This window comes from Filicampus tigris, chromosome 2, assembly GCF_054856515.1.
Source record: "Filicampus tigris isolate MCC_2025a chromosome 2, RoL_Ftig_1.0, whole genome shotgun sequence".
NCBI classification, from domain to species: Eukaryota; Metazoa; Chordata; class Actinopteri; order Syngnathiformes; family Syngnathidae; genus Filicampus; species Filicampus tigris.
This window is the reverse complement of record NC_141218.1, coordinates 34551193-34578790: the sequence shown is the minus strand read 5'-3', so window position 1 is coordinate 34578790 and position 27598 is coordinate 34551193. Positions and strand designations below refer to the sequence as shown.

General features: G+C 42.4%; 2 protein-coding genes across 3 annotated transcripts in view; one reads left to right on the top strand and one right to left on the bottom strand.

Moving 5' to 3' along the window:
- Positions 1-11001, top strand: part of afap1l1a (actin filament associated protein 1-like 1a) — a 34506-nt gene extending 23505 nt beyond the window's left edge. For both annotated transcript variants that reach the window (XM_086023796.1, XM_086023795.1), the window contains exons 2-19: positions 1735-1860; positions 1932-2009; positions 2086-2165; positions 2556-2691; positions 2976-3071; positions 3146-3360; positions 3621-3800; positions 4163-4246; positions 4847-4922; positions 6105-6209; positions 6279-6490; positions 6617-6762; positions 6856-6925; positions 7498-7612; positions 8416-8583; positions 9380-9555; positions 9621-9746; positions 10050-11001. In XM_086023796.1, the coding sequence (XP_085879922.1) occupies positions 1735-1860; positions 1932-2009; positions 2086-2165; positions 2556-2691; positions 2976-3071; positions 3146-3360; positions 3621-3800; positions 4163-4246; positions 4847-4922; positions 6105-6209; positions 6279-6490; positions 6617-6762; positions 6856-6925; positions 7498-7612; positions 8416-8583; positions 9380-9555; positions 9621-9746; positions 10050-10076 (2216 nt within the window). In that variant the 3' untranslated portion in view covers positions 10077-11001. The remainder of the gene's footprint in view (positions 1-1734; positions 1861-1931; positions 2010-2085; positions 2166-2555; positions 2692-2975; positions 3072-3145; positions 3361-3620; positions 3801-4162; positions 4247-4846; positions 4923-6104; positions 6210-6278; positions 6491-6616; positions 6763-6855; positions 6926-7497; positions 7613-8415; positions 8584-9379; positions 9556-9620; positions 9747-10049) is intronic.
- Positions 11002-11179: 178 nt separating this feature from the next.
- gabrp (gamma-aminobutyric acid type A receptor subunit pi) lies at positions 11180-27072 on the bottom strand. Its single transcript, XM_086017864.1, has 11 exons — positions 26971-27072; positions 22514-22612; positions 17859-17924; positions 17666-17778; positions 17529-17596; positions 17210-17427; positions 15253-15335; positions 14899-15036; positions 14665-14817; positions 12062-12255; positions 11180-11976 (listed from the first exon to the last, which is right to left on the bottom strand). The coding sequence occupies exons 3-11, from the start codon at positions 17909-17911 to the stop codon at positions 11644-11646; spliced, it is 1353 nt and encodes a 450-aa protein (XP_085873990.1). The 5' UTR covers positions 17912-17924; positions 22514-22612; positions 26971-27072; the 3' UTR covers positions 11180-11643.
- Positions 27073-27598: the final 526 nt, after the last annotated feature.

The window sequence follows — 27598 nt, the reverse complement described above, 5'->3', positions numbered from 1 at the left end:
TCTGAGGTTCATGATATTTTTTGTAAAATGATATTTCATTAAATATAAAGATTTCCTTAATGTACTTGTAATTGTTTGCATGGAAACAAAGGGGAAAAACATTATTAGTCGGTCATTTTGGTACGATTTCACTGTTCCGGCACTCTTGACATGCAGTATGTGGCCCCTGAACTATAATCAGTTTGACAACCCAGCTTCACACGATCAGAATTGTGGAACCAATCAGATCAGATAAGTGAGTTCCAAAAAAAAAAAGAGAGAACCAATCACCGATCTGGCCACAAGACGGACCAATCCATTTAAACTTGTGTATTTAGTGTAACTGTCGATCCCCGCCATTGGCAGGGGACTTGGACTGGGACCAAAATTCATGTATAATTGACACCCCATTGAAATGCATTGGGAAAAAATAATAACAATCGAACCCTAAATATTCTCCCCAAAACACCGATAAATGTTCAACACGCTGAAAATGGGAGGGAAATATGACCCCCCACCCCAAAAAAAAAAGGTTTCAAAATATTGGGATTTTTTGTTATGTGACTGTATATGCTGAGAAGCCTTGGATTATTAACGATGGCAGCACAGAACGTCCCTGAAGTAAGCGAGATTAGGTTTTCTGTAATCCAATCAGTCATCGATCGGTCGGCACATTATGACATTACAACAGACCACAGATTTGACATAAAATGCAAAATATCTGCCAATCCAATCCAGCCGATCAGATTTGTGTCAAGTTTCGTTTTATCAGTTCAGCCTCAGCAGAGGTCTCTGAGAACTAGTTAGTCTAGTCATGATTATGGGCTGGGCTGCACTGCACTGCATCACGCTGTCACATTTTGGTGACCTTATTTACACTTATTAGAGCTACTGAGAGTGCACCGGTATAGCTCATGATATGTCTACTTCGGGTTTTGAGTATGGTAGCAGCTACATCAGATGGGACTTGATCAAAGGCGGAAACTTCACCTGTATCATTCCCACGCAACACTATGTGCAAACAACATCTGTATCGTTTTTATTAGACTTTATTCACTGGTCTGAAAGATTTATGTGTTGTGTTGTCACTATGACAACCAACCACACTGAACTACAATGGAATTTGAGGGATTCAAAATAATGTCTTTGTTTTCTTAAAGCAGGGAGTAGAACACCTCACACCAACTTATGATGTGAGCATTCCTGATCAACTTCCAGGGCTTTAGGTGCGCATGCCTTAACATCTCCCAACTTTGAGATCAAGATCAAGTCTACAAATTAAAAGCTTGGCTGCGGCGTCATAAATGTGCTCTCTAATCTCTAATTCCTGTCACGATCTCGTATCCCGGCATACTGTCGAAGCGTTTAATTTTGCCTCGTCAGTGTTTGATTGAAATTTGACTTTGCCATTGTGTGAGCCAGCCATGTTTCCAAGATGCTGCCTAATCATGATGTGCCTTGCTTTTGGTTTCTGCTTGTTTTTCTCTCTCCAGTTCGGCTTTTCTCATTTTTAATGAGGAGTTGCACACATCTGTGCTGTCACTCTCTTCTTGTATTGTTTAGTCTGGCTCTTATCAGAGGAGGAGCGTGATGTTCACGGACTGTGAAGGTTAAAGGTTTAGAAAAGCAAAATATACCGCAAAGTAAAAAGAAGCAGCCTACACGCATGTACCGGTAATGCTTGTTTAGACATCCGAGGCCGACCTTTGCTCTCTGCTGATACAACACCAACTCTGACATTTCATCTGGATGTAGCAATGGAGCAGTTGGTGAGTGAGCTGAGTGCACTTCTGAAGTTGCTGGATCAGGAGACCCTGAGCTCCTCCACGCAGGAGAAGAAGACCTCGGTTTGGAACCTCCTGCAGCAGATACAGCCATCAGGTTGACAAAAACATAGCCATGCTTTGCTGAGCCGCGAGTGTTTCATTTTGCCTCTTTTCTTCCGGTTTCAGGAGCAGACTACATCTATGTGAACTCGGCAGTGTACAGGAACGGCACCAGCTTTGTGGAGTCCCTCTTTGAGAAGTTTGGTGCGTTTCAATTCAGTTCTTTTACACTACATTAGGCCTACTTTTGTCTTTAAACACGAGCTGGTTTCATTTCCAGACTGTGAGCTTGGAGACCTAAAGGACGGAACGGATGATTTGAAGCCTGAAAAAGACGAACAAAAAGAGACTTTGAATCAGGTCAGTGGCCTAATTTCTTGTACGGCCAAATGTGGGTTCCAAAGTGGAACTGGCTGACTTTTCTACATGTAGGGTGTGATATGTGATTCTCCACATTATTTAAAATCCATGCTAGTCTTTCCAGCCTTTCTTTTCCAAAACTATGTGAGCAAAGATTACGATGCGTAAATGATTGAAGAGACCTTAGGGAATAAAAGACGACGTATTCCATGTCGCGGGGTTTCCCGCATGCTCATCGCACTGTAAATTAAGATTTAGGGCTCCACCCAAGGAATTATTTAGCCTCAGTATCTCTTTGATGAAATAGCCCCTTTGGCTGGGAACAAACACATCGCTCCTAGTTATTGAGGACATTTGAGACATACCGGCTCGTTCTATCTCACCTTTCAGGACTGTGGAGACTCCTCAGCGGTGCATTCAGCCGACTCTCCTCCTCCTCTGCCCACAACACCTCCTCCTGAGGACTATTATGAGGAGGCAGTGCCACTCAGTCCGGGCAAGATGCCCGAATACATCATCACAAGAGGTAAACATCTTCCTTCCTTGACTCAACTTGTTGTCCCCGTTGACTTCTTATCAGTCAGCTGTCAAACATTGTAAAAAAAAATTCAAGCGTCTCTTGTGACTTGAACTGCTTCATTTTAGGTGTTCATTTCTAACTATAAAAAAGAAAAAAAATAGGCCTACCATAGTCCATTCGTGTTAACCAACAGCTTGAGGTTTCAAGAAATATGTTTCAGCAGACGTTGAATTAAAAAAAAAACATTCAAGTCAAGTATTTGCTTCATATATGTACTGTATTTTTTGCAGTTCGACCTAGCCCTCCTAACTCCATAGAGGATGGATATGAAGATGCAGAAAACAACTACCCAACCACTCGCATCACTTCCCATCGTAAAAACTCCTGTATGTTGATAATGCCGGCATCGAAATGCAATTCAAGGAAAAAATTGTTGACGTAACCTGCCTTTCTGCGTCAGATAATGATTCTGACGCTCTGAGTAGCTCGTATGAGTCATACGAGGAAGACGAGGAAGAGAGGAGCCCCGGTGTGCGACTCACTCATCAGTGGCCCTCAGATGAGAGCTCCATGCCCCCGACCAGGGACTGTCGCATCTGTGCCTTCCTTCTACGCAAGAAACGCTTTGGCCAGTGGGCCAAACAGCTCACCGTTATACGAGACAATCGTTTACAGGTGAGGAAATGCCGGAAAAAGAAGGCACACTAGCTGACTACCAGTTATAATTTTCAATGTTGTACAACTACACTGTAAGCTTTATTGACACGTCTCCAAGTTTGCGGCACAGACCGTTATCATGAAAACAGGAATATTGTTAAATTGATACCTCGCTACCACTTGTGTTGGATCTCGTTAGACCTAATGATTTGGTTGGTGAGTTTCCAATATATTTACATGATCATTTTTACGATTATCTGTCACGTGTGATTGTGCAGGGTTACAAGAGTTCCAAGGATACGTGCCCCTACGTGGACCTGCTGCTGCCCCAATGCACTGTGGTCTACGCCCCAAAGGACAGCAAACGGAAGCACCACGAACTCCGCTTCACCTTACCCAACGGAGACGCTCTGGTGCTGGCTGTGCAGAGCCAAGAGCAAGCCGAGAGATGGCTCAGGGTAACTGCAACATGAGTGAAAATGTTGACTCTGATTTGATAATCCAGCAGCAATGTCCTTGACAAGGTCATCAAGCAAAGTCATTTTGGTTTTGATTTGATGATGATTATTGTGGTTAGTATTGCATCACACTAATCACGAAATATTTGAAGAAGCTTTTAATATGAAGCAGTCCAGTAAAAGACCGCTGCAACTTTTAATTGGCAGATATTATCTTTGAATTGCATTCGAGTGGTGTGCCTAATGCTTTGCCAGTGAGAGTGTGACTACCCCAATATTGGCGAAATACGGCCATCAATCATATTGAAAGCCTCTGGAATAACGGGCAGAGATTGTTTGACTTGAATAAAGTATCCCTACAGGTTGTCAGAGAGGTGAAGGGCCAATGCACTGGGCCGGAGGTATCCGCCTCACCCGTCATTCTGAGGAAAACCGAACTTGACAAGGTGAGTCAAAAGGTGATAGGACTTTTATGTGGCCTCTGACATTTGTGCCCACAAATTAGAATTCCTTTTGACAGTTACGGTGAGAAAACGTCAGCAGCAAGCAGCAATTGGTGATGTCACCATCAATTCCCCAATAAATTGTCTGTCAAAACACAGTAAACATCACTGCCTGTGTTTGATTGACAGAACAAAGGCAAGATGTGTTACCTAAGACATCAATAATAGGGCTGGAGGTGAGTCAGTGTTGGACTGAGTACCACCCTTCAAAGTTTACGGATACCACCATAAATTAAAGCCAAGGAAGTGAGAGAATGAAAGCAGAAAACCGGAAAATAGCTGTGTTTATATTCTTATGTCATGTGTTTATGGTAGGCACTTCACGCGTGTGAAACAAAGAATGAAAGTGAGGCATTCCAGAGACAGATATGTAGAGACGGGTATTGGCCTTGTTGGTTGAGCCCGTGAACAACACACTAACCTCAAATTGCTCCTTCAGGCTCTAGCAACACCCTCGCTTCTAAAACAAATTTGGGTTATCCAGTTGAAAAGTGTCTCAGTAAATAAATGCCTTTGTTTGTGTGCACGTGTGCTCTTCCTCAGAGGTTATCTACGGAGAGGAACAATTCAGATTCAGACAGTGTTGGCGTTTCAACGGGGGAGCATCTCAGAGAAAATGGTGAGGATAAGACATGATGGAGCGCCTTTTTTTTACTGAATGACATACCTGTCAACCCCGGGCTGTGCTGAATCTTACAAAAGTTGTAATTTGCCCGTACATTTCTGTATATAGTCTTACACAGTATCTATTTTTAATCTTACACAGTATTTATCGCTCAGTGGAAGACGAGGGGGAAACGGAACGGATGTTTCTATATAGAATCTTACACAGTGTTTATCGCTCAACGGGGGGAGTCGGGGGAGGGGGCTTTGCTCGTGAAAGTCGGCCGAAGTTTGCAGTCCGAATCGCTAACGGATGCTCCGGATTAGAGCCGAAATAGGCAAGACGAGATGGGTCTAACAAAAAACGAGTTTTTAATTGTTTTTTTCCCGTACAAAAATTGTACAAGTTGACAGGTATGGAATGAGTTTGTCTGATGCAGCAGACTGTGGAAATTGCTTCTCGCCGATAGGTCGATGATAAGAAGGATACGCTGCCTGTCCAAAAAGTCAATGCTGGAATTTTGCTAAATCTCTTGTAAGAGTCAGCTATGTCTCCATGGTGTAAAGCTCCTCATTTCTCTTAAACAATCATTTGGGAGGCATTCTCGCATCGTCTTTGTGGGGGTGTAGGCTCAGAAAGCTGAATTTTAGTGTCGCCATGACCATGAACAGGATATGCCATCTAGAAAATGGATGGAATCGACTTTTTGCTTGATTTTATTACTCTGTCAAACAATGAAACTAACTGCTGATAAGTTGAAACTTGGTCCAAACATTTTCGTCCGAATGTGATTTTTTTTGCTTTTTGCTGACTTCCTTCCTTCCATAAGGTCATGCCACTGGGGAAGAAAAAAAAAGGAATCTATCCCCATTGGGAATGCTTCAGTGGGAAGTACTTTTACTTAATGGCCCAATTTTCCTTGAGCAAAACAAAGTTTTTGGCCAGTAGTGAAAATAGTTCCGAATGGAAATCAACGTCACACTGCATACACTCGCGTGAATGAAACACACCACCGTGAATGTCAGCCTAAAGGCCTTGTTTGACCTTGGAATGACCTTGTTTGACCTTGGAATGATTGGCATATCGAATAAACATCTCCCTCATCAGTTGTATTTTTCAAAGTTTCCAATGAAGTCCAATTTTTAAATGTCAAATCTATTTTCAAACGCATCTACGCTTCTTGGATTTTCAATGCAGGTAAAGTGAAGCGTGGAGCCTTTGCCGCAGGTCGAAAGATCACACGCATCATCAGCTTCTCCAAGAAGAAGACTTCTCGAACAGCCTACAACGACCCGCGACAAGGTCAGCGGCCGCCTCCCTGTTTGTCTTGAGGTTACGTCAAAGTTCATGCCATTATTTCTGCATGTTCAGGTTATCTGTCGGTGCTGGTCAACCAAGAGTGGCAGGAGCACTGGTGCTGTGTGTGCAGAGGCTTCCTGCACTTCTACCATGACAGAGGCGACCATCAGACGTCCTTGCCCTCCCTCGCACTGCATGGCTGTGAATTGGTGCCAGGCCTGGGACCCAAGCATCCCATTGCCTTCAGAATCTTACGAGCGAGCACCACTGTGGCTGCTCTCGAGGTGACAAGTGTTTGTTTGACTGCTGCTTGCTTTACGCTCGCTTCACCTTATGGAGCCTACATCAAGTGCTTTAAGTTTAAAAGAAGTGATTGTCCGTGTGATTTGGAATGTCCTGCTTATTTCCAGGCAGCCAACTCTGAGGACCTGGGCAGATGGCTCGGGGTTCTCTTGGCAGAAACTGGCTCGACAACAGACCCAGAGTCTCTCCATTATGACTGCGTGGACGTGGAGACCATCGCGAACATCCGCAACGCTGCTCGCCATTCCTTCCTGTGAGTGAGACACTTTTAGGGTGAAGAACGGGTGCTGCTAACAATTTGGACCTCATGACACCATGTCTCCGCCACTCTCTGATACTTGTGTAGGTGGGTCACGTCGTCCGGAGCTAACACAGACTGCAGAACTTATGACGAGGTCCCAAATGAGGATGTGCAGGTTGGACTTGCATGCACTCAGACGAGCACACATTTCCGTTTCAATCAGTAGCATAAATACAGTTATATAATGCATATACTGTATGCAGGTGCCTCAAAATAAATTTGAGTATCATGAAAATGATTATTCATTTTAGTAGTTTTATTCAAAAGGCCAATAATTATGTATATTCACTGCACACTGTGAAATAGTCCACGGTTAAGGTATTGCTGATTTCGGCGCAGCTTGTGTGGAGCACATTTGCCTCGCAGTTCTGAAGTTAAGCATTTGAATCGGGGGTTGCCGCCTTACTGTGCGACGTTTGCATGTTGCTTACGTGCCTGTTTACATGTGTGTATGGGAGTGAGGAAGAACAGCCGTCATACCGGTGACAAGAAGGCAAGAGGTCACGGTACTTTAACAGCCTGTAAACCTCTCACGTCATTTAAACACACACTTCTCACCGCCTACAAGCACACGTGTACACACCTCCGTTGTGAGAAGTCAGTCAATTTAAAAGTGGGTTCGCTACGTGGCTGAGTATTTGAACTTTTCGTTTGCACCCCTCCCCACCTTGTGTTCTTACACTGCAGTCTATGGAGAGCTGCCGACAGCAGTGTGAGAATCAAGGGAAGCGGCGCTCCAGTTTGTCCAGCAGTGATTCCGACAAAACCAAACCTCTCAACTCCCTTAAACGAACAGGTTCAAGTAAGTGTTTGTGGTCGGATTTCCAAATGAACTAACAATGTGTGCTATGCGTGCTTCTGGCTAGTTTAGGAGGCCTGTACGCAACCCAGTTTTCAACAGACAATTTTGAAATATGTGGTTCTGCCTGTTCGTGGGACTGTACACGCAAATACTTGAAAATGTTAATGTGGATGTTTTTGCTAACAACACGATTAGCGTCTCCATTTAACACTGAAAACGGTGAGTGACGTATCTGCACCCAAAATGACACACTAACATAGTTGGTTTGTTTTATTGGCTGAAGATTTTTTCATTTTGTGCATTTATTGCGCCGCTACTGGTATCTACTCGCCGTAGATTTAGGATGAGATCACTTAAGAAGCAGTTTGTGCTCGTGTGTAGAGCTTCTTTACAGACTTACAGTATATTGCCAGCTATGGGCTTGGGAAAGCATTTTTGCAAGTCGGTGTGAACGGGGATCCATTTGGCAAGTGTAACTTCTAAACGTAAAACTTGGCAAAAGCAATTTTTACTAGGTTGTCACGGAAACGTAACCTAAATTTGTCCCCCTTGATACTTCAAAGAAGGAGTGAGCACGCTTGGACGCTGACAGCTTCGGGATGTAACATGAGATTTATGAGACACATTAGATTCGCTGTCTCGCCTCATGACCTTTACTTCTGCACCGCTGTGTGTGTCACATTACGTCATCGTCATATCATTGAGGCTGAATGGGACATATATTTGGAGAGTTTTTTTTTTCCTGAATTAGCCATTGATTAGCGAGAAAGGATAAATAAATGCTCTGTTCGACCTCTCCTCAGACTCTAACCAGTATGCAAGGTATGGGAAAACACGAGCGGAGGAAGATGCCAAGCGCTACGTGAAAGAAAAAGAAGATCTGGAAAAAGAGAGGGATGCGATTCGGAATGCGCTCTCGAACCTCCGGCAGGAGAAGCGAGAGCTGAAGGAACAGCTGCAAACAGCTTCCGGTAAGAAAGAAAGATCAAAAGAAAAAGGGAAAAAAAATCTCTCTCTTTTGGTCATCAGATCCCTTCAGCTCCTCAGCTTTGCTTGAACTTATATCTTGAAATCCTGCAAAAGCTTGCATGTCGAATGGGTCTGCTCTGTCTGACCCAGCTGTCTGACCTCCATAAACCCAGATTCTTTTAGCCTGAGTGGGAACAGAATTTGTCTGCAGTGATAAATAAAACATCAACAACATGACATCCCTCACTGGTTTATTAAATTCCTCAAGTATAATGTGCAGTCCGGTATTCTGATTGTTTCAAATCAAAGTTGGAACATCCTTTTGTGGGCGATTCATTATTAGTGTCTTGAAGCAATTCAGTCAACATAGACTTTAGTCTACTACTTGGATGCAACCAGCAGTTAATGATAATGAGGTATAAAAGGGTAGTGAGCAGCAATTTGTGGAGCTAACGGTTAGCATTTCTGCCTCAATTCAGAGTTCCAGGGTAGCAATACTGCAGTTTTGAATTTTCTTCCTGTGCCTGCGTGGGTTTTCTCATTTTATTCTGAGTTCCTCCCACATGGCCAAAACATTCACGTTCGGTTAATTGAAGACTAGCGACCAATCCAGGGGGTACCCTGCCTCTCGCCCAAAGTTCAGTTCAGCTCACCTTCAACCCTAATGAGGACGAGCAATATTGAAAATGGACAACGGTTTAGGGTTTGATTAAAGGATACAATTGTAGCAATTGAGCAACTTAAAACATTAAATGTGTATTGTTATTTTAACACTCAAGTGTATGTGTGTGTGGACAGAGAAGCGATGTCTCCTCTTGAGCCAGCGCGTGTCCCAGCTAGAAGAGGCTTGTCGGGCTAAGGAAGCGGCACGAGTGGACCTGGAACTGAGACTGTCCCAGGTCAAAGAGAACCTCAAGAAAAGCCTGGCAGGCGGAGCCATGGGTGCACCCGTGGAAACTGTCCCTCCTGTCAAGGTATTTAGAATGGAGGATCGTTTATCTTTAAACCTTCACATACAATTACACAATTCTTTTTATAGGGCTCCAGAAAGAAGACGCAGAATATCTACAGTGACAGCTTACCAGTAAACTGCGCCTCGGAGATGCGCAAGAGACCTCCCTCTGTGTATGCTTCATCTTCAGGAACTGTCATGCAGAAAGCAAAGGTATCTTTCACACTCTTTTCCTGTATGCTCGCCTACCTAAAGTGAGCAAATGATGCAACGATTACAGCCAGTACAAGAGCTTGATTGATTTTTTTTTTTTTTTTAATCAGTCAAATAATGCTATTGTCAACTGGAAGGTATTATTTCAACATTATACCCGACGTTTGGATTCAGCATTTTTATTATTTCTCTGTAAATGAATAATTTGTCGATGTCATGAGTGATGTGAGTGCATCTATGTTTTCCTTTTCTTCTGCTATGTGATATTTTCTCTTTTCTTTTTTTGACTTCTCTCTCTTGCAGGAATGGGAATCAAAGAAAAGAACATAAAGGCAGCATCTCCAGAAGTACTTAGCTTGAATGGAACTGAGAACAGGATGTACAGTTCGAACCTGCCATCCTGCTGAGGAGAACTTCTCACCAGCATTCAGAAGCACAGAAATCCAATCGATGTTGTAATACATAACAATAGCCACTAGGTGGAGGTACATCTTCTGTAATGCTCTTGTACAGTACTTTAGCGTCTGGAAGGACTTGGGTTCTGAAATCCAAAGACTGTCATTCAAATTTTCGGCCTTAAATAACGCAGAACTCAACTTAGTCGGCACAATTGAGATATGTTGGTTATTGGAATGTTGCAAAGCGTAATGCAGTGTTAATGCATAGAAATGTCAGATTACATTGGATCAGTCATGTGCTTATGGTTTTGGATGAGAAAAGACAGCCTTATAAATGTGATGTGTTGTGATAAGATGTTTGGAAGTAGATAAAGTCACAATGTGCCTTCCAAGTATTGTTACGTTTTTTTTTTTTTTTTCTTTTTATGACTCCTGTTTTCTGTCTTGAGCTTTGTGTAGAGTTCATGTCTGTGTTTTCATAAGGCTCCTCATAGCATGGTTCTGCCATCTTTAAAAGGACATGCTTTGCTAGATGTTTACATTCTAAACACATCCTACATCAATGTAGACTCCTCCTAAGGGCACAGATGCTCATTCCCATTGATAGGGGAGTCAAGACGTGATGAAAAAAATGTAACCCAATCCTGTCAAACTGTGGAAATTCTACCCTGATCATTTACCTGCAAAACCTGTGATTGACTTTTGCACTTTAAAATTCTCTGACCTGGGTGTCTACAGACCTTTAAAGTCATTAAATGGATTCATGCTATTTATAGCCATGCCATGTATTTTTATAACATTGCAATGTTGATCCCATTTAAAAAGATACCCGATTATTAAATGCAATTTTCCTTTAAGCAGTGTCACTTTTCCAACGTTATTTTTCAGATTCCCGCCTGCTTTTGCCATTTAATGTAGCAAGTATGAAAGACGTTTGAAGGATGGTTATGTTAACACTAACGATTATTTGCCTCGCATTTGCTCGTCCTGAAATTAGAATAACCTCAATTACCCAAAACAAAACAGCACACCAGCTTGTCCTGCATCACTGTTTTATTATTCTAATGTTACATGCTGTTAAAGTGATGACAGAACATGGTCTTGTGCAAACAATGTATTAAAAACAACAAAGAAAAGGCAGTCAGATGGAGCGCATTTAAGTGTGATGCAGCTGAAACAGACATGTCTTTTTTACCGCTAGTTGACACATTCTTGTTTGATTTGTCAGTCAGTGGACAAATTGCGGGCTTGGTAGAATCATGTGATAATCATGTGTGATGTGATGTACGCAGATGTGCTTTCTAGTACCGGCAGCTGCTTTTTATTCATTGTTAGCCTCATCGTCTGATTGAAAGTTGTTGTTTTTTTTACATATCACTTCTCAACCGAAAGCATGTATGATGACTTCAGATCCAAGCGACTGCCCCGACGCCTCCATCGGGACTGCAGAGCAGCTGCGGGGTGGTGAAATGAACTCAGCAGCAGCTTGCGAGCAGCTCTCAGAGAAAGAGATAATAAAGCCAGTAGAGAATATTGACGAAAAGGAATGCCATGGGGAAAACGGTGCGGGCATGGCGATCGATGTTGTGTGGATTTTCCACAACGAAGATGGACACTGCCCTCCTTGAAGCATCCTTCACTGACGACAGGCTGCAGCCTTGACCTGGTTTTTCCTTCTTGGGTTCACTGGTGGCCTTTGCGTCCCCGTCGCCTGACTGTTCTGTAGGTTCCTCAGCGGGGGGGCTCACGTTCACAGAATTCTTCGGCTGGGTGGAGCTGACGTTGGGGATGGAGCCGTTTCCGCTGCACTCGTTGAACTCTCTCGCAAGATCCTAGAGGGGAAAAAAAAGACAGTTGCTCTCACTATATGAACATCACACCAATCTATTTTTGCGGAGGTCTGAGCGTTTGGCCCACCCTGTGTAAGTCCTCAATGGTCTGGTGTTGCATGGTATAGAAGTGAGCACATGCGTACTCCAAGAGAGCCCCAAAGATGAAGGTAAAGCAAATGCCCAGGTAGACGTCGATGGCCTTAATGAAACAGTTGGCATTCGGTAGGGAGGTGCGAGCGCCCATCATCAGAGTAGTCATTGTCAGGACTGTCGTAACACCTATGAGCAGATCACAGTTTCATGCCAGTGTAACACTTTTGCACCTCAACCTCTCAGCTCCATCTATCCAGTTTCTCTCAACCTTGTCCTCCTTAGCCTCACGGGGGAGCTGGAACTTTGACCGTGAGATGGATTGGTCGCCAGGCAATCGCAGCCCTCCCGGTTATTATTACCTTTTGGATTAATCAGATTGCAGTCAGTTTTCTCCTGATTCAATTACCTTTTGGCCATATGATTGAACTGCTATCTGGGTCCTCTTAACGATTGATTCTCTTGTCTCCTATAAAGTGTTATCCTATATTGCAATGTATTCTCGTGTTAATTTAGTTAGGCAAGCAGTGACAGTTTTAGTGCACAGTCCTGTCTAAATGTATTTTTTAATGTATGTTACACTGTGGCAGTACAGTGGACTATAGTGATTAGAACATCTGCCTGACAGTTGTTATAGAACACTTAATCCAATTGATGGTAGGAAAAAAAAATCATTTTTATTTGTTTATGTTTGGAATTTCTCAATTGTTTCCAAACTAATTTCTCTGAAAATCAGTCTCACGCTATCTTAACCCAAAGTGCATTACAGAACCAAATCTGCTGAATCTATGATATCACGTGTTGATTTTATTCTATTTCCAGTTTTATTTTCTCCACGTTATAACATGGGATATTTGCAAACAAAGAGGTCACGCAGATGGAAGGTTAAAAATCTTTTATTTAACCGAATCATATGTAAATGGGTTGGTTCCCCCCACAATGCTGAACGCAGCTTGCAACGCAGCTTGCAACGCATCGCAGACTCAGTCACTCTTGTTGTCCCAGGAGTTCAATTCGCTGATGAATTTCATCCGTCAGCAGTGCACATACAGTAAGTCTGTGGTAGTGCAGCCTTTTGGAAAGCCATTTGTCAAGTGTTTGGGAGACGCAGGGAATGTCGCGCCATGGTCAGAAATGCCATGTTTTCCGTGGCTAGCCGTGAGCACCTGTTGTCAGTTTCCAGCGATGTTGGGACAGTGGTGCACTGTGACGTATTCCGTCAGAGTGTCGGGGGGAGAAGTAGTGGCTTATAGACCGGAAAATACAGTATATGTTTTTGTAGCCTATAGTATTCATAGTGCAGCTCTGCATAGTGGATAGTTGTTGGTTCCATTTTAAAATGCACTTCAAACATTTACAGCTACAAATGTTAAGGCCAAAGTCCTGCCTTAAATTTAAGTTGCACCATCATTTATAAACTTGTCAGGAATGCTGGTACAAGCTGCAATGTTGAATGTACTGTCATCCACAATTTATCTTATTTTGAATTTCACTTTAATTTTGGTTTGTAACTACCTCAAAGAATTCAGACTAGGTAGCAATGCTTATATAAGAGCAGCTGCTTGCCAGTATGATATGCTGGGATTTACATATAATTCAATTAGTACACTAATTACAACTACTATCAGTTACTAGTTGAGTACCAAAATAATCGTTTGTGGCAGCCCTAGTTGAGAATTGTTATTGTATAGCATACACAGACTGTGTTAGTGCTCAACATTAAGCCATTTTATTCATGTGGCATGCATAAAACATGCCAGGAAATGCAGAAAATGGAACCTTAATTACAAAGGTGTGTGCATATTTGTGAATGTGTGTGCGTGTGTATTTGTTTGTGTGTGTGTGTGTGTGGGTGGGGGGGGGTTAGAACCTCCACCCTCCCAGCTGAACCCCATGCCACGGCCTCACCATCTCAGGTAAAGCTGTCTAGAACCGCCAGTGCTCTCTTTTCACTCAAAAACTCATGAACTCATTCCATCTTGGAGTGCACGTTATGGCACTGGTCTAACGTTTTTACATACTTTTACACAGCTCAAGATGGCATCTGTTACACATGCAGATTATTGAATTCAGCTCACAAGTGACCGGTTTAACAGTAACAGTCGTCTCTTTAGCATGTCCCCCCCCCCCCCCTCCCCTGCGCCGCACTCTCTAGGCATCGGATTTGCGCTAAATCCAACTGTTACACTAATGTAATTATTAATGATTTAATCATTTAATGATTAAACGCAGGTTTATTGGAATTGCCTGAAGAGTGATGCACAAGGGTGCCATAATAGAAAACCAACTGTTGTTGAGTTACCATCTTGGATGCGACATTTGTGTAGCAATAGCGATAACACAAAATCCCCCACATCAAAATCACAATGTAAACAATAGAGGGTTATATCGTATTGTAGACATTTTTATATTGTACTACGATATTAACGCCGTGTTATAAAAGTTCGGATCCAAAATTTTTTTGTGTGTGTGTGTGTGTGATAGATAAGTATGCAAGCAAACAATTCCTAGCAATCAAATAACTGGGAACCGGTTCCGAAAAATAACCGGTTTTCAATTCCCATCCGCATACGTGACTGTGATCAATCTGTTACTAACCGATGCAGGTCCTTGCAGGTACGGAGGACTGGCTGATCCAGAATGAGACCCAGGAGAGAACCACCAAGAGAGTAGAGGGAACATACGTTTCCAAGATGAAGAACAACACGTTTCTGCGCAGTGCAAAATGCAGCACCAGCTTGGGGTATTGTCCTGTGAACAAAGAGCCACGCACAGGTGAACCCTTTTCAAATCAATCGGGATTCCCACGTGTACTGTATGTAGCAGACCTACCAGTCTCGTACACAGCCTCTGACACAGATGTGTAGTAGCTCTCCACGCTATACTGAGCCAGCCGCAGTGTGTCCAGACCCCTCACTGAATCATTCCCTCTGGTCCAGTAAAACACAACATCCTGCAGGTTGTAGCCCCCTGAATACACACATAACACGACACTCTTGTCTTTATTTGAGAGTTTGTGCACTCTTAGCCAAACGCAGCCTTTGTAGTCAGTGTCATACTTACTACAATGACGATTAGAATGATGATGATGATGATGATGATATTGAGGATGATGGTGATGGTAGTGGCCATCTAGACAGTGGGAGAGTGTGATCTATGTGAGTGAGTTGGAGTTCAGTTACTCACAGCTTTCTAGCTGCAGGGTGCACACCTGTCTGTCCATGGGGTATTTGGTCAGGTCCATGTTGCAGGCGATGGTAGCTGTGATGCTGTCGAGACAACATTTGACGATTTGTGTCCATGTTTTTGGTTTTCCAAGTAAGCTGCGTGTCTGCATGTGTGTGCGAACAAGTTTGGGGAAAAATACAAGACGGTAACACCAAGTTACCACCGCAATTATTGGTTGTCTTTTGATTGTTTTCTATGTAGGCCTAAACGTCTTCTGCATTCAACAACACCTCTAATTATGATTTCACTACTTTGTTAGCGTTGATTAGTGACAGACTACAGTGCGTTCAAATACATACAGCACAAATTCTGGCTACGCCTCGGCTGTAGGAATGGAACGCCATCGTAGACGGTGGACCTGTATCTAGGTTTTCATTCTAAAAAGCAGATCGGTTGCAGTGATCTGCACATCAAGATTAAGTAATTAACTTGGGCTGTTTTTCAAACAATAAAACTAATTGTGCAGTCAAAATAATTCTTTACTACATGGATGGGCAAACGGCGGCCCGTGGGTGCCATGTGGCCTGTGCCAACACTCTGAGTTTTTTTTTTCTTTTTTTTGCAGGGGGTGTTGTTGTTTTTTAACCAACCTCGATTTTTCATGGGAAATGCATATTGAAGATTTATCAGTATTTTTGGAAGAATTTTCTGCTTTTAAAAATTTCAAAATTGTTTTTCCCAAGGCATTTCAGTGGCCATCAATTATAGGTGGATTTCTTTTTGTGGCCGGCCTGGTCTTTATACCTCGCAAATAGCGGGGCTCCACTGTATCGTTTTAAGTTGTGATATCAACAGTCACCACTAGATGGCTGACATCGCTTGGTCACACTACACATACCTGGTCTTATACTGCCATATAAGAATTCTTTGCCGATTTGGAACGATCAGATTTTGAAATGATGATGTCGATTCACAAAACAACAGAGGCGTTATGATGGTCATGCACTTTACTATTTTAGAGGTATTGCAAACAATTGAAGTTGTGTGCATTCTACATCGGGGTTGTTATTGTTTTGCTGCGTTTTTCAAATTTTCGCCACCTATCAAATGATTCAAGAAGAAGCTTAAGCTGTCTGCTGACTTCAAAAGTGAATACCAAAAATAATTGTGACAGCGAAACAGCATGCTTCCCTTATGTACCCATGCAGGTAAAAACAGATAGTAGTTTGAATTCACCAGTTGTGCTCACTGTTAGGGTGGACCAAATGTTTGACATCACAAAGTCATCAGTTTATGAAACTGTTTAGAATTTTGTTTAGAATGATGCTTGAAATTAGCTTTGTTTGCACATGTTTAACTCATGATGTAAAGAGTATACAAAGTCACATCTCTCATTCTTGACCATTTCTATTGCAATGTGCACCTGACGAAGGGATGGGAAGTTTGAGTTTTGTTGCGAAACCGTTACTTGAAGTGTGAGTATTAGCAGGGGTGTGGTAATGGAGGGGTGGGGGTTAATTATTTTAAGGGCCCATGACTGCCAGGGCTTCTTGCCACTTTGAAGTGTTGTCAACTTAGACTTTGTCTCTCTCTAGAGAGACAACTCCAGTCCTCGAGGGCCGCCTCCTGCATGTTTTGGATGTTTCCCTCCTCCAACACACCTGATTCAAATGATCAGCTCTTTAGAAGCCTGTTAACCTCCAGTTGCCCACCCCTGCTCAAGAGACTGGTGACAATCCAGGGTGATGACTCTAAGTCCTAGTAGACCAATGGTTTAGCTACTGTAGCAGGTCGCTGCAGCTTCATGACGGGCTGCGATTCTAATAAAACCTCACACCTCAGATCTTTTCCTGAGCACTTCAACATGATTTTGCTTGCCCACTCACTCTGCGTATCCCTTCGTAAATGTTGTACAATAGCTCCTTTTGTGCATCTGGCCTAGGTGTTGTGTGTGCAGCCAAGTGGAGGGATGTACCGAAGCGCATAGAGAACCGTCCCGTTGCTGAAGATGCGTATGAGACGGTTTTCCACCGTCACATCATGCAGGAAGGAGCGCTTCGAGTCAGGTATAAAGGTGTCGGGGATCCAAAGAAGAGACACCAGGCGTCCATCCACACTGACACTCTCGTTCCCTGGGAACACCAGTCTGGAATCACGCCACCGCTGGCGCAGGAAGATAGTTGCTGTGTAGTCCTGGAAAGTGACACCTCGGGGTATTAAATCAGCAACTCTTTTTTATTGCCTTAGTCTCACAGAGGTTGTCTCACTCAAAAATAACAGCAGGAGTATTGTACCATATTGATTTCAGAGATGGCATCGATGCTTGCAATGTCAAGACTCATCCCGATTTCCACAGGACCCTCTGTCAGAGAGACAAGAAGCTTTGGCAACCAACGCATGGATAATACTAACTGATCAAGCTCGGCTGTACCATTGAAATTGGGTCTTAGGTAACGGTTGTATCCTTTCATCAGCTTCTGAATGGTTGGCAGGAGCTGGGAGTCGTTCCATTCCCCCCAGTGGTGGCCAGGGAACATGCAAGCACTGTGGACCACAGAAAGAAATGTAAAATCAATTTCAGCACTCTGCGTGACACAAATTGTGGAGCCGGGGGTTTGTCTCACCCGAGCGTGAAGGTCAGGCACATGATCAGTGACATAGGCAGCTGGACAATCATTTTGGATCAGCAACTGAGCAACGAAAAAATGTGACGAGATGCTCATTTGTCAGTAAATCTTATACTATATACTGTATTTACAATAGGGTAAAATATCCCCTCATTTGGAATTTGATGCCTGTTCCAAAAAAGCCGTACCTTTCCTTTTACCACTCACTAATCGTTTGGGAAGTGACGACACTTTGAAGAGAAACTTTGAAGATGGGATTTTTCCCATTCTTTCTTGATGTACAACTTCAATTGCTCTACAGTACGGGGTCTCCATTATCATATTTTACATTTCAAAATGTGCCGCACGATTTCAATGGGATACAGGTCTGGACTGCTCACAGGCTAGTCTCATATTCACACTTTTTTATTTGACTTGACTTTACTCTATGCGTGCTTTGTGTCAGTTCATTTCAAATGAGCTCGAGCCCAGAAAAGCCAGCAGCATTTCTGGGTGTTTTTGATCTATGGCTTTCACTTTGCATGGTGGAGTTTAAACTTGCATTTATAGATGTAGCAATGAAATCTATTAACCGACAGTGTTTTTCTGTGGTGTTCTTGAGCCACGGGGTAATGTCCTTTACACAATGTTGTTGGTTTTTAATGCAGTGCCACCTGAGTGATGGAAGGTCACAGACATTCAATGTTGTTTTTCAATAGTATTCCTACATTCCTTGCAAGTGTACATTGAGAAAGCATTTTTTAAAACTGTTGGACTATGTACTGACGCAGTTGTTCACAAAGAGGTAAACCCATCCTTGCTTGTGAACAATTGAGCCTTTTGGGGATGCTCCTTTCATACCCAAGCTTGACACTCATTTGTTTTCAATTTACCTGTTGGCATGTGCAATGTTCTAAACAGGTGTTTAATGAGCATTCCTCAACTTGGAAGTGGTTGCAATCATCAAATTCAAAAGGAGAAAACATTTACCGGGCAGCACGGTGGTCGACTGTTTAGCACACACACATATATATATATATATATATATATATATATATATATATATATATATATATATATATATATATATTCAGAAAGGTATTTTGTTAAAATTCTGTTGTGGTTATATTTTGTATGTAAATTGTGTCAGATAAATGAATGAGAAACAGTTGGTGGACCGCTGAGATTGTCCTGTGCGGCTCTCGCGCTGCGTGTGTCGTGCTGTTATAAAATGCATACCGGAACATATTATTTTGTATTTATAATTTTTCTAAAATGCTGCAATATTGTTTTGTGAGTATATATATTTATGTATATTGTGCTTAAGTATGTATTCTTTTTTTATTTGGTTTGGTACGGCGCATTTCCTGAGTGAAGAAGAAAGGAGAGAGGCTGTTCACATCTGAATAAAGACGCAACAAAACACTGTCCTGCCGTGTCAGTTGTCTTTAGCAAGAAAGACGCCAGAGGAAATACACAAAGTCAAACCTATATTGTAACCTGCCATACCACGGCCTCCGAAGATAAGGAAAAAAAACTTTTAAGGGTTACACTACCAACAACGTACGTCACGGCTATCACCGGGGCAGGGGAACTCAGCTGTGCATGTGTCAGCCCATGGAGTAAGATCGCTGTCAAAAAGGCATATGCGTGATTAACGATTCGTATCCGTAATAGTAATAATCTGTGAGTACAAATTAAAATTGTGAGGGTTTGACGTCTTTTCTTGAGAGTACGAATCAAAATTGTGAGTGTTTGAATTTTTTTCTTGTGAGTACGAATAAAAACTGTGAAGTCCCATTGTTTTGTGAATACGACTCTCGCTTCTACGACTACGAATATTCACTACGCACGAATTGCCATCTGAGGATACGAATCACTGTGTGCTTTGTGAGAGGACGAATCTGCACAACATGCAGATTAGGATGACGTCACGCAGAACACAGGCAGGTCTCAAGGTGAGCTAATCGATCCCCGATTCCTCTCCCCGCGCATGCGTATATACGAAAACAAAGATGGTGAACACGAGCGGATCGGACGGCGCTTCCAGCGGCTCAGGAGATGCATCTTCACAGCAGGTAAAGTCAGCAACGTGTATATCCTATTTATTAATAAGTATTTCATGAAGTCGTTCTGTCTCAAATAATAGCTTTGAATTTAGGCTTACGACGATAGATTGCAATCTAATGATGCGTTTCACTGTTAGCATTAGTACTTGGCTAATGTAGCTCTGTGTTCAACGTATCTGTCACCATACTGTAGTTTAGTCACTTGTACCCACAATTCAGCACTTTAACAAAAATGTATGTATTGTATGGATGCTGTTAATAGCTCTTGCTAAATTGGTTGCTCCATTTTTAATAATTTAAGTAGTCTCACAGAACTCCAAAAAACAAGGACATTATAGTTTATTAATGTAAAAGAAAAAAAATTAAGCAAAATGTCCCATAATTTGTTTCTACTTTGTAGACATGTCACTGAGTCCAATTGTCTTTGAGCTATCTTTAATAGAAATGTAGTGACATGAAACCGCAGTGAGGTTTTATAAATATTTTATAAAATTGTATATTGTAACAACCGAGTTGTGTGCGGGCAGCGTGGGATCGATTCCCGCTCAGTGACAGTGTCTATGTGTGCCCTGTGACTGGCTGGCGACCAGTCCGGGGTGTAGTCTGCCTTCGCCCGTTGACGGCTGGGATAGGCTCCAGCAACTCCCCGCGACCCTGTATAGGATAAGCGGTTTGGAAAATGACATGACATGACATATTGTAACAAATTATTGTCATTGATGTTTTTGTAGTAGTACAAACGTGTAGGTGGGGGTACTTATATATATATTCGTTGGTTGTATATGAACAAGGAGAGCAAATCATTATATATCAGTACACATTAACCAAGTATTTAATGGATTTTGAGTTACACTCCCCAAAAATCCCAGTTTACAATGCTGTACTGCGAAAATCTTATTGACTGTCAGGATATCTATTTTGAAGGGGACCTGCCGTGTTCTGCGTGACGTCATCCTAATTTGCATGTTGTGCAGATTCGCGCTCTCACAAAAGTGATTCGTATCCTCAGCTGGCAATTCGTGCGTAGTGAAGATTCGTAGTCGTAGAAGCGAGAGTTGTATTCACAAAACAATGGCACTTCACAGTTTTTATTCGTACTCACACGAAAAGAAGGTCAAACACTCACAATTTTGATTCGTACTCACCAGAAAAAAATTCAAACCCTCACAATTTTGATTCTTACAAGAAAAAAATTCAAACCCTCACAATTTTGATTCGTAATTTCATACTCTCAAGACAAGACGTCAAACCCTCACAATTTGAATTTGTACTCACAAACGGATACGAATCGTTAATCATGCATATGCCTTTTTGACAGCGATCTTACTCCATATCAGCCGAGCAATTCATACTCATTGTCAATATTTTGAAGCAAATATAACACCTCCTCCACTCTAAAGCTTTTTTTAAAAATATACATGTATAGATCATGGTGACCAGCAGCCTTTATCAATGCAGCCACTGGTTGCTATGGAAACCTTAATCACACAATCAAAAATTTGACTGTGTCAAAAGGGGGTTGGATTAACGCCGATAATAACGCGCTAAACTGACACCCTTTATATATATATATATATATATATATATATATATATATATATATATATATATATATATATATATATATATATATATATATATATATATATATCGCATGAAATCTTGCATGGATGTCATCCTTCAAGGTATAACTTGTTTTAATGTTTGTATGTTTTCATTACACTGATTAACTTAACACTAGTATGTCAGTCGAGGAAGTTAATAAATGCATTCGATTTTTTCAATTTTAAAGTGGTGTTTTGCATCAATTTAATCATTTGATGGGACAAAGCCGCACTTTTGTCCATGTAAAATGCGGGGACATTTTATTGATCTACACTTTCTTGCGTCATGACTAATAAATGTGATTTATTGACAAATCCTGTATGTATAATTACATGTAATTAGCACATGAAGCGGGTGAAGAGGAATGAATATTAAATGATTGTTTCGTTTTCCTGTACGCAAGTTTCAAGTGACACCTGCTGATCTATGGGGCCATTGCCTCATGGTTTATTCACAAAGCTAGTCCTATAACTAATACTGTAGCTAACTCATCAAGGATGCTCCGTTGTGTTGTGAGTTATTCCCTTGTACCCATGTCCGCTACGAATCTCCTTGTGACTAATAGACTTCATTCCCTCCCTTAATAACAACTGCAAAATTTGACCGTTTCTTTTCCCAGCAATTCCCAAATACCGGTACATGGTCTTGTTGCATTCATGATACTGATGGCAAAGCTTTTATATCTATGTATTATTCACGCAGTGGTGCCATTCTAAATGATGTTTATTGATTTCCCTTGCTAATGGGTGTTATGAGAGTTAAGACATATTAGGTGTAATTTGTAATCCTTGCGATGCTTTTTACTTCCTACTCAAATGTATTAAACACCCCTGTGCATGCATGTCCACTTTACATATATATATATATATATATATATATATATATATATATATATGTGTGTGTGTGTGCTAAACAGTCGACCACAAAATTTTTTTTTTTTTTTACATTCAAGTAAGAGTTTAGTCATTTTGATGCTAATTTGTCTTTTCTTTTTCTTACCTGTTTCCGTGCAGCACCAAAGATCTTCTGGATATCTTTGTCCAGCTGTTCTTCTTTGCCCACCTTGCTTTGTTTCCTATTTCAGTTTTTGGCTTTACTCTGGCCAGCAAAAGAGATTAGTCTCTTTAATCTCTTAGTTATGGTTGTATCCAAGCGTCAATCCAGCAATGAAGCACTCATTTGGTCCTGGTGCGCTGGTAATGTTGCTTGTTTGACCGTACGTGCATTTCCTTGCATCTCTGCACAGCTGCCGTCACCTCCCAACAGAGCTGTTGTTTAGCCCCCTCCTTTCTTCTTTCCCCTCCCTCTTTTGCACCGCACCGCTTTCACTCTCTCACCTCCAATCTCAAATGAGCATGAAGGGGGTAAAGTACAGATGCATGTCCTTTAACCCCTTTGAATGACTTTGACTCTCGCCCACCTCACACCCTCTCTCTACTTAACATCAGTACAACCTTCTGCTGCTCTGCACCCTGACGACCACCTCCTCCTGGACTTCTGATCTCATCCCCTCAAGCACGTCTCAACTCAAAAGCTGCTGCCTTGCATATAATGATTAATCTAATAATAACAACTTCTAGTAAGCAGGCACAGAATAGATTTCTGGTATTGGAAGGAAATGAGTCAAAAGACGTTATCAGTCCTCCTACCAACTGCTCACAGTCAACCGCAGACATTTTTTGGGGGGTCGGTGTACTGTCATCGTCGTATGTTTGCGCCTCTCGACGAACTCCTTGTTCTCCTGAGTGATTGATGCCACTGACCTCAAAGATCCCATCGAGCCAGCATGTGTAAGAATGTTTTCACACTAGACAGTGTTGTTTAATGCTGTATTGTTTCCACAGCCTTCATCCCTCTAGTCAGTATTTTTTTTTTTCCAAATATGATGCTCGTGGTTAATTTAGTGAATTCATAACATGCTGTCTCAAGTCTCAAGCTTTTGGTTTTCTCTCTTGCTCTGCTATTTTTCATCTCTCCCCGCTGCAACACACCTGATTGAAATGATCAGCTCATCAGCAAGCTTTTCCGAAGCCTCATAACGATACAGATCATTTGAAACAGGTGTGTCGCAGCAGGGAGAGATGGAAAACGTGCAGGATAGGTGCCCTTGAGGACCGGACTTGGTGACCCCTGGTAAACGGTATTTGGGGACCACCTGGGGGAGGGCATGTAAATGTTTGTGAGTACCGGTAATTATGGTCTGAACAGGGATGTCAGCTAGGTAAATAAGTCATTGTGTGTGTGTGTGTTTGTGTGTGGGTGTGTGTGTGTGTGTGTGTGCGTGTGTGTGCGTGTGTGTATGTGCCTGCAGGTATATTTCAATTGATTTTAGTTTTTCACCTTGGCATCTTTGTGAGAGTGTTTCATCACCCCATATATCACTTAGCTTATATCTTCCTCATCTTATGATTTGTGCCTTCCCTTTTTCGACCTGGTTTCCTCATTTGGTTGTATATTCCTTAGTACCATAATTTCATCATTTTAGTGCTATATTTACATGAAATAGGCCCCTATTCTAATTAGCGAGGCAGTCAAAAATCCAGCATCCAGGCGCAATTAAAGCGATCCCAAGGTCAACGGACTTGAGAAGATAATCAAGTGCATTCAGACTTTAACTTGCTTATAATGGGAGAAGGTGGCATTGTAGAATAGTGGTTAGGACTGCCTAACAGTCATGACCTCCCAGTTTGCCTCACTAGTGAAATATCTGTGTGTGACATGTACATGCACTCCCTGTGCTGGTGTGGGTATTCTCTGGCTCTTCTGTTTTCCTCACACATCCCAAATGCTCCATAGCTTAATTGAAGACTCCATAGGTGTGAAGGTGTGTGTGAGTAGTTGTTTGTCTATATGTGCCCTGCAACTGACTGGCAACCTGCAGTGCTGGATGTTTTCTCCCTCTCAGTCAGTCAGGATAGATTCCAGTCACCCACGATCGTAATGAGGAGAAGCGGTCTAGACAATTGATGGCAGGATGGATGATACACTTAATGCATTTAACAGTCAGTTCTGATACAGTCTACTCAACCATCAGGTAAATGGTGATGAAAGTGGACGCTGAGGGCACTATTTTCGTAGGCAGGCGCCCGTGTGCTCGGCCTAAAAATGGGCACATCTATATTTTGGTGCCGGCGCAAACCTAGTCTACCGTGTTTCCGGTCGTGTTGTGGCTGTCTGGGCGTTCAGGCGCACCGAACTGCCTGGCCCCGAAACACTAGATAATTTGGTCACAGAAAGTAGAATGCGCTCGACATAAATACGGGCGCATCTTCATTTTCGTTCCGTCTAGTTTAGCGTATTCATGTATTTGGTAGCCCACGCTGCGCGTCACTAGGTGTCCCGGGGACTGAGGGTGTTTTCTACTGCGTATTTACAAATATTGTTACTAAAAGTAGGTTCGATTTTAGACTTGGTAAAACATCTACACCTAACTTGTCGCGCAAGTGGTGTAACGCAATTTTGGTGTATTTGATCGAGGCGCAGGCACACAGATTCGGCGCTCCGCGAATGCGTGTGGTGGATGTCACCAAATTTCAGTCATGAATATGACAACAGTGTGGGGCAATCCCTCTGAATCATTGTAGAAATTAATTAATTGAATGAATAATAGTCATTATATACTATAGCACCCCATCACAATTGGGAGTGGGGAGGTCACACATGGACACACGGTCGTGGTTTGGTGGAAGGCCAGCTCCAATTGCCCACGTCACATACAAAGCCGACTGCATCATCCGCAAGGGGAGATTTTGCAGTTTACCCGCCAGTGTCATGCACGGACTCCAGCGAGTCTATTTCTGTTCCCGCAATGTCAAGATCGGCGTACTCGAGGGTACTGTGCTGCAACTGCCCCGATTTTAATGCTAATGAGGGATGCCGCTACGATTGGCCGGGAAAACTCTACTATCAACATACAACGGCGCAAACGCCCTAATTCTGTGCAAATCTAGCAAAATACCAAAAGAAAAAAAACTGTGCACAGTTAGACTGCGCTTTGCCCTCAGGCCCTATTTTCGTTCCCAACATAACTCTAGTGCAAAGCGCAGTCTCAACTATGTGCACGGGTGGAATTATCTTTCTTTTGGTATTTTCACAGATGCGTGCAGTTATAAACAACCATTTGCGCCGTTGTGGGTGTGAACAAAGCCGACTTGCTTCACTTGCTCTACTTGAAGTGGTTCATCTCATTCCCTTTAAATTCAGCGGGGGAGAGGCGCATGGCTGGAGTGCATTCAGGAGATTGACGCACAAAGCAAGTTTATAAGGAACTGCAAGATGTCCTCTTGCAGATGAGGCAAAGTTGGCCAGGGTGATCACTGATCACTACTGTGAAGTGGTCACATGGCGACGACCCCGATCATTTATGTCCGTGTGACACACCCACTCATAGCTGTGCCACAGACAGGGAGGTGATAATAGAGCAGATAAAACCTGATAATAATAATGAGTTAATTGAACTGATTTCTACAATTATTCAGGGTTCAACATACACTGTTGTCATATTTATAGATGAAATCCACCACACATGTGCTTGATGCACCGAATGTCTGCCTGCACCCTGTTCAGATTCACCAAAATTGTGTTAGACTTAGGCCTGTTTTCAGCAGGTGTAAAAATTAGTCAACGTCATGCATGTAAATTAAATGTCAGAGCACCCAGCATGGCGCAGCACAGTCTGCCAAATGCCCAAACATGCTAAAGGAGGCTTGAAATGGCACATAAATCAGGATGCGTCAGTTTTTATGCCCGAGTGCATGTGCGCTGCCTACGAGAATAGAGCCCTGAATGAGTGTCTGTAGTGTATCTCCATGTACTGTGTACAGTATATTACAATGTATAAAAACAAGAGCACTCAAAGCGCACCCATTTACACCGTGCAAATCGATGACAACTGCTACAATCTAGGATCTGAACAGATAAAGGAAGGGAAGCAGAGAATGTCGTCAAATAATGCAAAGTATTTCCGCAGATAATTGACACAGATGGCATATTGTAAAAGTATTTTGGGGAAGTTTACCTTTTTGTGAGACTCCGAACACTGAAGTCAGAACAATAAATAATAATAGGTGTACCAATCCGTATTGACAGAATCCAGTATAATCGAATAGTGAACTACGCTTAACAGCATTTATTAATATAGTAATCAGTAGCGGATATGGAAGTGTATTGCCTGTAGTTTCTTATATATAATACTATTTCTTCTTATAGAATTAGCGGAAAATTGGAAAGTATTGTAATATCTTGTTGATGAAATGGAGATAAAAGGGGTGGGCTTACACTCCCGAATCCTGACTGTTTAAGTGCACACACAAATGGACTGGCTGCTCATCGAATTGAAGATGTTATGGCGAAAACAAATGGATAGAGTGGCGAAATGAAGGAACGGATGAAGTTTATGGCAAAGAAGGTGCACTAAACAAGATACAGCGGAACAAAACACAAAAGGTATGACTGACTGGCATACGGAAGAACACCAAAAAACTGAAACCAAGACGCAGACACTGCCACCCCAAGACCTGACTACACAACTCACAGCCAGCAACTGAGTCAATTTGAACTAATTGCTAAGCTGGTAGCACACCTGAATTCAATAATTAAATTGGTCACTCTCCCCTGCTCTGATTGGATGGCTGAATTGGAGATGAAGGCCACCAATCAGGAAGGAGCAGAGGAGAGCAGCCGCACACAAACGATTTAACGGCCATGAAACATCGTGGGCCGGAACAGGTCATTTTCCATTCAACCAATCACTTTGAATCTCTTCTTCTCACTCCATTTCCCTCTCTCTTTCTCTTGGAGTGTGCATGTGTGTCTCTAGGATGTATAAGCGATGATGACGTCACCATATTTCACATAACATTGCCCTCATCTTTGCATTAGCACCAGTGAATGGATACGTTCCTGCCCACGCACTGGCCCGCTGATTTGCCGTCATGTGACAAATGAAAATGTCATAGGCGTGCACGTTAAAGGGACAGGGATGAATCTCTCTTAAATGACTGTTACGGCTACCGTGTCTAGAAGTAACATGTACAGTATGAATTAATGTGGCAGAGCCTTGTTCTTTCCCCTGAACAATCTTTG

Bases quoted from the DNA above. Each gene is read 5' to 3' on its own strand.
- gabrp (XM_086017864.1), bottom strand. From the start codon at position 17,911: ATGATTGTCCAGCTGCCTATGTCACTGATCATGTGCCTGACCTTCACG. The intron at 17,428-17,528 runs GTACAATACTCC...GTCACTTTCCAG, and splicing joins CCATCTCTGAAATCAATATG to GACTACACAGCAACTATCTT. The intron at 15,336-17,209 runs GTACATCCCTCC...TTGTCTCGACAG, and splicing joins ACGGTTCTCTATGCGCTTCG to CATCACAGCTACCATCGCCT.